Source organism: Caloenas nicobarica, chromosome 22 (genome assembly GCF_036013445.1).
Source record: "Caloenas nicobarica isolate bCalNic1 chromosome 22, bCalNic1.hap1, whole genome shotgun sequence".
Lineage (NCBI taxonomy): Eukaryota > Metazoa > Chordata > Aves > Columbiformes > Columbidae > Caloenas > Caloenas nicobarica.
In genome coordinates this window covers 2,440,538-2,452,880 of record NC_088266.1, presented here as the reverse complement: position 1 = coordinate 2,452,880, position 12,343 = coordinate 2,440,538, and the positions used below count along the sequence as shown (strand labels likewise).

The 12,343-nt window shown below is 45.8% G+C and overlaps 1 protein-coding gene across 6 annotated transcripts in view; it reads left to right on the top strand.

Annotated features, from left to right (window-relative positions):
- UBR4 (ubiquitin protein ligase E3 component n-recognin 4) overlaps positions 1-9,222 on the top strand; it is a 74,375-nt gene extending 65,153 nt beyond the window's left edge. For all 6 annotated transcript variants that reach the window (XM_065650067.1, XM_065650066.1, XM_065650065.1 and 3 more), the window contains 9 exons: positions 419-637; positions 906-1,019; positions 1,284-1,426; positions 1,667-1,792; positions 2,206-2,400; positions 3,694-3,918; positions 7,308-7,398; positions 7,976-8,138; positions 8,830-9,222. In XM_065650067.1, the coding sequence (XP_065506139.1) occupies positions 419-637; positions 906-1,019; positions 1,284-1,426; positions 1,667-1,792; positions 2,206-2,400; positions 3,694-3,918; positions 7,308-7,398; positions 7,976-8,138; positions 8,830-8,894 (1,341 nt within the window). In that variant the 3' untranslated portion in view covers positions 8,895-9,222. The remainder of the gene's footprint in view (positions 1-418; positions 638-905; positions 1,020-1,283; positions 1,427-1,666; positions 1,793-2,205; positions 2,401-3,693; positions 3,919-7,307; positions 7,399-7,975; positions 8,139-8,829) is intronic.
- The last annotated feature ends 3,121 nt before the right edge of the window (positions 9,223-12,343 follow it).

Below are 12,343 nucleotides of genomic sequence, written 5' to 3'. Positions count from 1 at the left end.
AGATTTACTCACCAATGTGAAGGGAAGGAAATTTAGGACTGTGAACTCTGTACAGGGTGTTTCAAAAAGCTGGACCCAATTTGAAATCACCGTATATTGAAATTGGGTCCATCTTTTTGAAACACCCTGTGGTATTGATAAGCTTCTTAGGGCCTGATTTTTGTTATAAAGAATGCTCTTTATCCAACGTCTACATCTGATCTCTGGTCAGCGTAGAGGCAAATTGCCCCAGTCTTGTACGCAGTTTTAGGGCCCAGGATCCATAATGTAGGAGCATCAAAGAAGAAAGTAAGACATTCGGCAAAAATTGTTCCAAATCGGTGCTTCTGCTCAGCTGTTGTGGGCGGGATTAGAGGGATCAGTCACTGTCCCGTGCAGCCTTTTTCTGAACAAAGTGCCGTTTTTCAACCCCTATTAGGTGCTAATAGGTACAGACTCAATCACCAACCTGCACAAGCTGGAGCAGGTATCTAGCGACGAGGGGATCGGGACGTTAGCAGAGAATCTTCTGGAGGCACTAAGGGAACATCCAGAGGTGAATAAGAAGATTGATGCTGCCCGGAAGGAGACGCGTGCAGAGAAGAAGCGGATGGCCATGGCAATGAGACAGAAGGCCTTGGGCACTCTGGGGATGACGGTAATGTCTGTTTGCACCGACGGCAGACTAGCCATCTACCAATCTTTTATTTCTGTCTTGCTAAAACTGCCACAGAAGGAATTGTGTAAAATGATTTACTGACGAATATTGCAGAGCTCTAGCCTACGGTTTGCCTGGTGCTGCCGGGAGAGTAAATACGGTTGCTAATAGCAGGCTGGGAAATGGGTTGGGCATTCCTGTGACGGTGCTGGGGACAGTGGCGTTCATCGGTGTCTTTTTAACCCGCTTGCGTTGTTCTCTCTTTCAGACAAATGAGAAGGGTCAGGTAGTGACCAAGACGGCACTGCTTAAACAGATGGAGGAACTTATAGAAGAGCCAGGTCTGACTTGCTGCATCTGCCGGGAAGGATACAAGTTTCAGGTGACGCGAAATACATTTGCAAACCTCTCTCACGAGGGTTGGTGCGTTGACTCTGGAAGATCAGGAAATCTCAGATTTAGTTCTTGGGATCAGAAATTTCAGAGGTGGTTGGGAAGTGGAAGTCTTTTTCCAATGAAAGCTGGAAAAAAAATCTGATCAGTGCAAGTTTGAGTTAGGGACTGGGAGAGATGAAATTCAGTGCAGTGTCAAAACAGTGCCAAGTGTGGTCTAATGTTCTTTAACGTAGCTCCTGTGTCGTTACAGCCTACGAAAGTCTTGGGTATTTATACTTTCACCAAACGTGTTGCACTAGAGGAGTTTGAGAATAAGCCCCGAAAACAACAGGGATACAGCACAGTGTCTCACTTCAACATTGTCCACTACGATTGTCACCTTGCGGCTGTGAGGTACGTTCTGGTCACAGGCTGGGTGGCGCTGGTCAATGTTATTTCCAGGGTGGTTTGCGAGCCTGACACTTGGTCTTGTAACTCAGGGTGGGTTTGCTGCTTCTCTGTGGTCTGCCTGGACACTGAAAAATAAAGCCCATACTCTAAAGAAGCTGTGGAATAGTCAATTTTTGACGGTTTCGTAGACAAAAACTTGCCTACTTCTAACTGGCCTGGCTGTGGCTTGCTTTCTCAACGCAGACTTGCTCGCGGCCGGGAAGAATGGGAGAGCGCAGCCCTACAAAATGCCAACACCAAGTGCAACGGGCTCCTGCCCGTCTGGGGACCTCATGTGCCAGAGTCTGCGTTTGCTACTTGCTTAGCACGGTGAGTAGAAAAACTTACTTCTCAAACTGTTTTTGTTTGGGTACGCGAGTCAGGGTGTTACCACAAAGGCCTCCTCGTTTCAAACCATGGATGATGGCGGCTAAATCTTAGTAAACCTGAGCCAGACGGAGGTGGTTTGTCCTGTTGTCAATATTCTGCTCCACCTTGTGTTGGGTTTGTACAGTCACATTAGAAATGAGGTGTGGTAACATCTTTAATGTATCCCAAGCCCTGGACATGGGAAAATGGTATCGATGAGTGTATATATGTGTATATATATGCAGATGGAATTGGATGTAGCAGAGTAAGCTGAGATTCTGAGCTATGGCGTGGAAGAAAAAAAGCTCAAATGAAGTTTTTAAAGTTTGTGGGTTTTTTTTTTAAATAAAGTAATACTTATTTCTGTTTTTCAGACACAACACGTACCTCCAGGAATGCACAGGGCAGCGGGAACCTACCTACCAGCTCAATGTCCATGACATTAAACTGCTATTTCTCCGTTTTGCGATGGAGCAATCATTCAGCGTAGATACTGGAGGAGGAGGAAGGGAGAGCAACATACACCTCATTCCCTACATAATCCACACGGTGCTCTACGTCCTCAACACGTCAGTACCTTTCTCTTTGTGACAACCTCTGCTTTCCACTCTTAGTCTCAGAAAGGTCTATAAATCTGGGCTTTGTTACGTGTAAGTGGCAAGAAGGGTGGGAAAATCACACAAAAGTTTTAGAAGGAACCAAATTGCACATCTTAAGCAGACTGTTAGAGGTTTACAATGTTTGGAGTGAAGCGTTGCTGCCTGAACATGCAGGATAACAGGGAACTTATTGAGTAAAAGCAATTGGGAATTAGCTTCTCTTTCCATTCTAGATGTAATTATTACCTCTGGGCTGAGCAACAGAATTATTAGATTAAAGAGACACTGCCAGCTTAATTTTCTCAGGAACAGACAGAAGAGAGACACTGAAGTAATTGTTGTTAGTTGAAAACTTAACCCTGGTACCATTTTATCCAATATTAAAATAACAATCAGTTTTGTTTCCTGTTTTGACATACTGCAATTCTCCTGTATTGTTCAGATCCATCAGATTTCGCTGTCATTTTAAAGATTTTTTTTTAAATTAGTATTATTATTATGTTTTAGCAGCTGAAGTGTTTCAGTAATATCTTATTTATACAAAGCATAAGTATCAGGCGTGCTTTGGCTTGACGCTCTGTCTAAGTTTACAAATGTATAGGCACTTAAATGCTTTTGAGTGCACGATCTGGTTCTGATAAAACAGTACCTCATGTGAAAATGCAGTGCCCAGGCACCCCTTATTTGTGTAGTTAGATACCAGAAAGTAATATTAATTAGAAGAGGGTATAAATGTTTGAATATATGCCTGTTCAACCAAGGTCACTCCAAACGAAGTGCAATGAAATCTCTGTCTTTCCCGCCTGGAACTAATCAACGTTTTGGCTCTAATACAATTTGTCTATTGTTTTTAATATCTATCTCCAGATCCCTGTGCTATTGTTTTCCGAGTCCCTTGGGAGACAAATAAATGAAACTATTCTTTTCATCTCATTAGTCTATTTACTGGCACCAGAGAGCCCAGAACCCGCTGTGCGGCTGTTGTATAAAAACGAATTATGTAGTTTCCAGACATTATTTTTTTTCTAAAGACACATTCGATATTAAATGGAGAAAATGAAGGGCTACTAGTTGGCTACCAGCTGCATCATGTAGCAGATGAAAAAGTCACACAACGCTGACACCCAGACGCAGCTTTATCTGCTGGGAGCTAATGTTAAATAAAACAGTGGCTGAATTTGGGAAAAACCCAATCGTGCCAACCCAGCGCTGCTTTTTCCTCAAATTACCAGAACAGCTGCTGAAGCTTTTCTTGTGTTTCAGAACTCGAGCGACGTCGAGGGAGGAGAAAAACCTCCAGAGCTTCATGGAGCACCCCAAAGAGAAGTGGGTGGAGAGTGCCTACGAGGTAGACGGGCCCCACTACTACACCGTGCTGGCGCTGCACATCTTGCCCCCCGAGAAGTGGAAAGCCATGCGAGTGGAGATCCTCAAGAGGCTCCTCGTCACCTCCCACGCGCGGGTAGTGTCACCAGGTGGAGCCAGCAGGTTTGTCACCACCCCGGTGCCGCTCCTGTGCCTGTCACCTTAGAGCCACGGGGTGGTTTATGGGGAGCTGAGGATAGGCACATGCATTTTGGTAAAAAAGCAGATATTAACCCTTCTGAGTAGCTTTGTACTCAGTGTTGCAAAGGAATGAGCCAGAGCGTTCAATTCTGGGTGTTTTCTGGAGTGGATCAATCAGCTGGGCAGTGGGAATGATGTTTTTCCTAGGAGTATAGCTAAAACCAGGTAAATATTATAATAAGATACTTATTTCCTCTCCCCCGTCAAGTGAAACCCTGTAGTAACTTCTGTTGTGTGTAGTTTCAGAGCAGCTAGCTCGCTCTCGCTCGCCTTACTAAAGAAGCCGTTCCTGTGCTCTTTTGATCAGTGTACCAGCTTCCTTAAATAGAAAAATAGAAATAGAAATCAAATGCCATTGCTTTTAAAAAAGAAAAATATCAATAGCAGCTGTCACGCACTTGAAGTACAAGAATAAGTGGCTGCGCCTGCCTGACAAAAGCACATATTTCCAGAGAAGGAAGTGGAATTCCAGTTGCTGAAAAGACGATTTTAAATAGCTGTCATAATTAGGAATAAATTCATTATTATTCTAAGTCGCCTTAAAGGGCATTCTTATTCTGATGACGTTAATTATGTGTTTGATAAAGTCATTCCATTGTAGCAGCACACAACACAGCGTGCATCAATGCTATTACAGGCATCAAAAGTGAAAGAGCCCTTAAAGGGGCTCCGGTATTGATTTCGGTGCTAGTTTCTGCTTTTCAAGCTCAGCCTGCTCCGTGTCTCCTGTTTCCACCACCCTGCTGGAGTTCTGGGAAAGGGCGTTTAACAGTTACAGGAGATATTATCGTGGAGGTTCTGTTTTCTCGGACACAAGGGCGTGCAGCCTTTCACACGGCCTGCGAAAGAGTCTGGGAAAGCAAAGCCCTCGTGTGGCTTTGCTGTGGATATTTCATGTTTTTCAAAACCCTCAGTAAATGATTCTGTTTCTTTCCCATCTTATCTCTAAGCATGTGTGTAATAAAAGCATATTGAAACGACACAGCCAGAAACTTCCAGCTAACCCATCCAATCTGTGGAATTTCAGGGGAAAACAGAACCAGTCCTCAGGAATTATGTCGAGGTTTATTCAAGGGCTTTCTTTAATCCCTGCAGACTAAGAGAGCGCAAAGCCTTCCGCTGATAATACCTCTCAGAAATAGAAATATGGCAATTCTTATTTCCAAGCTCGCTGCTTGTTTATTCTTGCGGCAAATCAGGAAGAGGGCGATGGAGGGGGAAATGCTCTGCAGAGAAGTGCCAGGACCTTGAGTTCGCAGCAAAGAGGAAGCCAAGGTCTGCGATGTCAGAGTGACACGTCTGCGGACAAAAGATGAAAATGAGCGTTCCAGGTGGGATGCAGTTCTGCGTCCGTCAGAGTGGTGTGGGCTGGAGGTCAGAGAGACGCGAGGACTCGCTGCCACCGTTACTGGGGGAGATGGAGCCGCTGGAGGAACCGACAGCACATCTAAGAGCAGCTGAGGATCAGCTTGTGATCCCAAAAAGGGCCTGGAAAGCTCACATTCCCTCCTAAGTAAATGAAGGCAACACGTGCTGCCCGTGGCCTGGGCTGTGGTGAGGTGTTTGATCCAGCTGCTCAGCTGGATTAGTCGGTGTAAGACAGTTTTGAGGAGAATACAGCCAAAAGTGTTCTCTGCCAGGAGCTACAGCCATCTTGTCTGCAAGACCAAAGTGAGAGATGCTCAGCACCTTCTGTGTTTTAAAAACACTTTGTATTTAAACCCCAAGATGAAATTACCAGAATGGGTAGGAGTTCTGGATTTGTTCTTTTTTTTTTTTTTTGTAAATATAATTTACAAATTCCAAAGAACTGACTCAAGTGACTGATTACCTGCTCGTTATTACTGAACCAAGAATTGTGGCTAGAAAAATCACTTTTCAATATAGCTTTCCTCTGGAGCTTGGGAGGAAAATATCCTTTGGATATTTTTTTTTTTCCTTTGCTCCTGACTGTGACCTTTCTAAAATATTCATGAGAGAAGCGAGGCTCCCAAAGTGTTCGTGTCTAACTTTCTGCTGGCAATCCGTGCATGGCTGATGAGCCTGAACCAGCTCACGTTAATGAAAACGCGGCAGCTATTACATGAAGTAGCTGTTCCAAAAGGTACCTACCAGACTTCACCCACAAGGGCCTTTTAGTTTTCAATTAAAGGAGCAGACTCCAATTAGATCAAAACCATTCACATAAAAAGAACGTCTGTCTTGCAGTATTTGGGAGTCTAGAATTAGCCTCGCTTTAAGTTGCCGTTCTTCCCGTGGAAATTTAGTCACCTTTACTAATTGGTTTTTCTTTAAATAATTAAGCCTAGCTGCCCAAGCGGGCTGCCACCTACCAAGCCGTCTGTTTTAAGGGCAGACATTAAAATGGAGCCTTTTAGAATAAAAGCAGCGCAATGTGCATTTCCCCTCCGCAAAAAAACCCAACTTGTGCGGATCGCAGCTGGGCCCGTGGTCAGACACCCTTTTGCTGACTTGCGTCAGTGGCAGCTGAACTAGTTCTAGATGCATTAAAAAACGTTTGTTTTTCCCCAAAGCTTTTAAGTGGCAAGCAGGAAGCGGCATGTGATGGAGGCAGATGGACCTGAGAAACGCATGCAAGAAAATTCCAAAGCCATTAGAGCTGCTGGCAGGAGGTTCTGCCTTGCCAGAACCTGTTTGTGATTAATCCTGTAAACTTGGGGAGCTGTTATCCCAGGACAACTCTGCACCTTTTGTAGCATTTCTCCAGCCAGATGCTGAATTTCCAAAAGCAGAATTCCTTCTTTCGTAATAACCAAGAAGACGTTAATTGGAAGTTGCTCCATTTCTTCACGGGCAGGATATTTCCCTCAGAGTCTTTCAGAAACACTTTCGTGAGTTAGAAGCAAAAATATGTTTTTTGTCGTTGATACAGAAACCTAAATTTAGTTATTTCTTCAGGAATCTGCTGTCCTCCCAGCACCGAGCATACAAATGGGGCTGTGCGTTGTTTTTCTGACTTTGCTGTTGACTTCCTACATAGTTGAACAGCGCACTTCCCTCTGCGCTTGTTTTCTTCCTGTGAAATAAGGTTTTATTGGCTAACCTGCTTTGGTCATGCTAGCCACAGCTGGCAAAGTGGCTCCCTGCCCATAGGAATCCTTGCACAGAAACCATGGGTGCCCAGTGTTTGTTTTGTGTCCCAGAACACGCAGCGAAGCTCACTCAGAGCCGTTCCCCCTGTGTATTACTGACGGGCTTTTTGGCCGTTTCAACTTTTGTGCTATTCATCACATCAGTTACCAAAGCATAGTAAAGTGATTAACTCCAAATTGATTTCATTATCTCCCTAGACTGGCAGATAAGGCGGTGAAGGAATACGCAACATACCGCTCCGGCCTTCTCTTCTGGGCCCTCGTAGATCTCATTTACAACATGTTCAAGGTAAGAAAAAACACCGAAGTTCATCTGTATCACCTTCCTACCAACTACCTGCATTGAAAATAAAAGGCAGGGTTTGAAGTTCCTTTCTCCAAGATCCTTGTAAACATAAAATTTCACCTTGTATGAGCAGAAAGGCCACAAGAGGCTGCCTGTGCTTCTTGTACCCCTTGTACTTCGGTATCTGAGGAACTGAGAGACTTTTCCAGTTTACAGCAGTCCAGCTGTATCCTGTATTTGCTTTTTTTTTCTGTTAATGGTTCACTAAAGCAAGGACATTCAGAGCTGCACCGGGGAAACAGCTGGGTAAGGAAGGAGGTGGGGGCATCCACCAGAAAGAAACCTGCAGTTTTCAGAGGAGATTAAATAATTAGGGTGAGAAAATGCCTGCGACCTTGTTTGCTTTCTGTACAGAAAGATTATAAAGTCACATATAGGGTCACGTTTTCAGTGTGGCTTGTTTACAAGAGACAGGGAGGTGCAAGTCCAAGAGCAGCGGGAGAAAGCATCAGGGTTTGCAGTTATTCTTCTGAATAGTTATGGTTTTGGACTGATTTGGTCCCATTTTCCCCTCTCGTAGAAGGTGCCTACCAGTAACACAGAGGGAGGCTGGTCCTACTCTCTCGCTGAATTCATCCGACACAACGACATGCCAATACACGAAGCTGCAGACAAGGCCCTGAAAACCTTCCAGGAGGAGTTCATGCCAGTCGAAACGTTTTCCGAGTTTTTGGATGTGGCCGGTAAGCGTGCGCTTTCCCTTTTATAGGCTGTCTTATGCAACTCGTGACTGCTGCTCGCTCCAGCCGGCAGCATTCCTGCCGCCGCAGCTTGTTTGGACGAGCGAGAGGAGGAGACATCAGCGCTCCAGCTACTGCAAAAGCAGTTGAGCATCCCCAGACAGGAAAATTTCTCTCACCTGATCCTACAGGTCCTCCCCTTGCTCTTTTAAACACACGTGCATCACAGCTTAAGGATGTTTTTCTGGGTATAAGTGGTTTGAAGGCTGATAAATAGATGCGACCCTGTGCTAAAGGCAGCAGAGTTCCTGCTGTAGGGATTTTGGTTTCCTCAGGAGGTAGGAGGTGCTGAAAATTCACCTGCAAAGAGGTTATTCTTAACTTGTGTCACAAATTAGTTGTGCCCCGGGCCAGTTTCTCGCTCTCCAACATACAGAGCTGCTGGGCAGCTGGCTAGCAGGGTCCCTATAGTCGCTCTGTTGCACAAGAGCAATGCCGTATGGATTTAATTTACACACTTTGGTCCCTCCTGCACACACATCCAGCGAGGGTTTATCTTCGTCTTGTCCATCCTTAAAATAACGTTGCAGCTGTCATTATTAACTTCCACATGCCCTAGCGCAAATCTCTAATGCGGGGAGGAGAAACTGCTTGGTGGATCTAATTATTCTGTACTGTCTTCTTTTGTTTAAAGGACTCTTATCAGAAATCAGTGATCCCGACAGCTTCCTCAAGGATCTTTTGAACTCCATCCCCTGAGCCGCCAGCACACAGAAGCGTTGGGCAGACTACACTAGCTTGCCTTCCATCCCTTTGTGTTCCTCCTCGTGCAGTCTGTCCCTTCCCTGAGGAGTGCTGCAGTTTGGTTTCTCTTTTTTATTTTATTTTATTTTCTACATTTTTTTTTTCCTTCTTGGAGTGTTTTGGAATTTAGATTTGTTTTATCCTGTATTTCAGTGTTCTATCTGTAAAGCCTTGTGTATTCAAACTGGTTGAAAGAACTTGTACAGAAAGGAATCCAAACCAGTAAATCTTAATGCTTTAGTGTTCACCTCTTTGAAGTTCAATAAACCGAACAAATGGGTAAGATGGGTTTGACGAGTACTTTAACCATGCAGTAGCCTGAATGCCAAGTTCTTTCTCATCTTTTCTTTCAGAGCTCCTTCTCTCGGGGCTCAGAGCTGCTGCTCTTTCCGGCCTGTAGTTTGGACAAGGAGACAGACGAAACAAAAAGTCTCGTAGTGAGGAACGCAGCAGAGTGACGCTGTCCTTACTGATCCCATGTGCAGAGCAGGTTTCCCCTTGTGGGACATGAGCCTTAGAGACTCGGGGACACCCCGGCGCTTTGCGTTGCCCCTCTCCAAGGCATGTTGCATCTCACGGTGTCTTTCCTGGCTAGACTCTCACCGAGGCTGTATCCAAAGCAAGAGCGCGTGGCGTCGCCTCCGCTCGCGTGGTACCGACGGTGACTTTACCTCTCAGAGGGATGCTCCTCACATCGAATTTCTTTTCTCTCTCTGGTAATATTTTCGGCTTCAGCAAAATGCATGGAAAATAGACGCTGCACACTTCTTGAGCCGGCCACTTGCCCTTTCGATGGCTTTTTTTTCGGTGTGCATGCCCTGACCTGAAGCCAGGCACCTGCTTTGAATACAGCCTTGCCCTTTCTCGCCCAGCTGTGCATGCTCTTAACTTCCCTTTGCCACCGGTTCTGTTCTCCTGTAACCCAGCTGACACGTGGTGAAGTTGGAATCTAATAAAGCTTTCCCTGTCTTCTTCGTCTCTGTTTCAACTTGTATTTCCGCAATCCTAACGCAGTCCCATCCCATAAATAATAATTAGTTTAGGGGCTGAATAACTCGGCAACCTATTTGATGCCTTTTGTTAGTGTTGAGCACGCATTATGATTTGGCAATTAGCAATCGGGTGAAGGCGCGGTGTTTTTCTTCTCGCCTCCGCAGGTGCTTATGTCACTCCTGGCAGTCAGATTTGGTTCTGGGGAGGAGCACAGAATAGCAAATCACCTCGAGAAGTTTGGTTAGCAAGGGACTCGAGGACCGGTCAGTGGGCAGCTTTGTCGGCTGGGTGAATCTGTCTTGCCTTACGAAGGATGGGGGCTAATGTGCGGAGTTTGTTCTTCTTTAGTACAGCAATATTTAACCTCTTATTTAGCCTTTTAACCACATAAAAGAGAAAAACATGCCTCGTTTTAAAAGCACTGTAAAGTCAAACCTAACAGTCTTCTCTCCAAATAAGCAGCTGTAATACCCCTACGGGTGGACGCGCAAGCCTTGCTCACCGATACCGGCACACGGCAGCTTGGGCGATACTAAAAACCCTTTGTGAGCAAATGACCCTTTAGATCAGTGCGATTCCTGAAAGCAGCAGCCAACAGGTAACAAGAAACCAGGTTTTTATGACTGTGGTTCCAAAGCTTCTCACTGTACAAGAGACTTCAGGTGCAAGACTGAAACCCCACCACGTTTGGACTTTGTCATTTGTGTAAGACTGATTGATTAAGCTCCGGACAAGAACTATTAATGTGATTTGGAAAGCTGGGGAGGAATACTTGGCTGCCTTGCTACCTAATTATTGTTTTTTCACAGAAAAATACATCTTTTCAGCCACAGACTCGGCGTGCCAGGCAGTCCCTCAGCTTTTCCTCCACAGCTGTTGCCTCACTGGCACAAGGGAGGATGTTACAAGTACTTGTGCGGTACCTTTCCTCAGCTGACCTAACCAGGTAACTCTGGCGTAGCTCCAGTTTTTGCTGGTGCAAATCCTGGCCTAGCTCCCTTTATGGCGACACAAGTCTTTTGCAAAAACAGTCCCTGCTGTTGCACAAACGGGTAAAGTTTACACCAGCAAAATGATTGTTTTTCTACCCGTGCAGTTGGATCAGCAGATCCTTAAGCTTCCCAGGAGCAGAACGTGATCGCCGTTTGTTCACCGATGTCGTTACAGCTGCAAGGAAGCGGGATCTTGAAAGGAGGTCATAAACCGCACAGTTGTAATAAACTACTCAGAGCTGTTCTGGAGGGTTTTGCAAAGGCCCAGAGACGTATTTTGGAAAATAAAAGGCGGCGTATCGAGTGTGTCCCTGCCCGGAGCACGAGAGGTCTGTGATTTATGGGGAAGGCAGATTTGAAAAGAAGGTGGAAACAGCGTGGTAGTGCTTCCGCGGAGCAGAATAGCTTGGGAGGGACTGAAGTTGAACAAAAACAACCCCAGAAGAGCTAGAGGGGGATAAGAACAAAAGAAAAGTGTTTTGGCGAGTTTCAGCTGACATGGGCCACACACGGAGGCTCAAACCTCCACAGGACGCACAAAGGCGATGCCCTCCAGGCTGCACGATCCCCCGCGCGCTGGAGAAGTCGGCAGAGACATTTGGGGAAGCGTGTTACTTAAATTAGAAGTAAGAGAGGAGCGAGACTGAGGGGAAAAATGCCTCAACACAAATAAAACGACTCAAACTGATGGACCAAAGCACTAGCTGAACGACAGAGTCAACCCCCTCTCCAAAAAAAAACCCAGTTTATTTGCAAAAGACATTTTTTGAGGAAGAAAATCCTTTGCAATGCACGAGAGCCTGTGTGACCTCCGCGACTGCTTGAACCTGACTCTGTGGGCGAGAGCTTCACCGAGATGATCTGGTGTCCCAGCGATGGCTGTTCACACCAAGTCAAACCCTGGTAATTGCTTATTAATTAATCTTGGGAATGACACCTCCCGAAGAGAGCAAAGCACCAGCCCTGCTCTGGGCTCTCGCAACTGCTGCAGCTGAAAAGGTCCCTGGGAGCCTGAATTAATTCGTTGTTGCTGCCGCGATCGCACAAACCCATTGTGCAGGTGGTACCTGAACAAAACTGCCTGTTCTGTAAAGATGGGAAGCCCTTGACCTTCCCCTTTGTATTTCATGACGGTTTCCTTCGTCCCGCTGCCTCCTCCCTTTGTAATTCCATTTTTCAAGCCAAGCAAATGTCCTCCTGGAAGCGTTGCACGGCTGGGTGCTCTGTCAGGGTGAGAAGCCTTCCTCCCGCTCCTCTGCCCCGCTACCGATGCTTCCGACTTGTTCTCCGCCCAAGCTTCTCTCTGGTGTTTTGTCTCCTACTGCAATTGCCTGGAAGTATTTTCAAACAAGCCGTGGATTAGAGCTGCTGAGCATAAACATGCTGTGAGCTGCAACGTTTCGATGCCATAAAAGATGC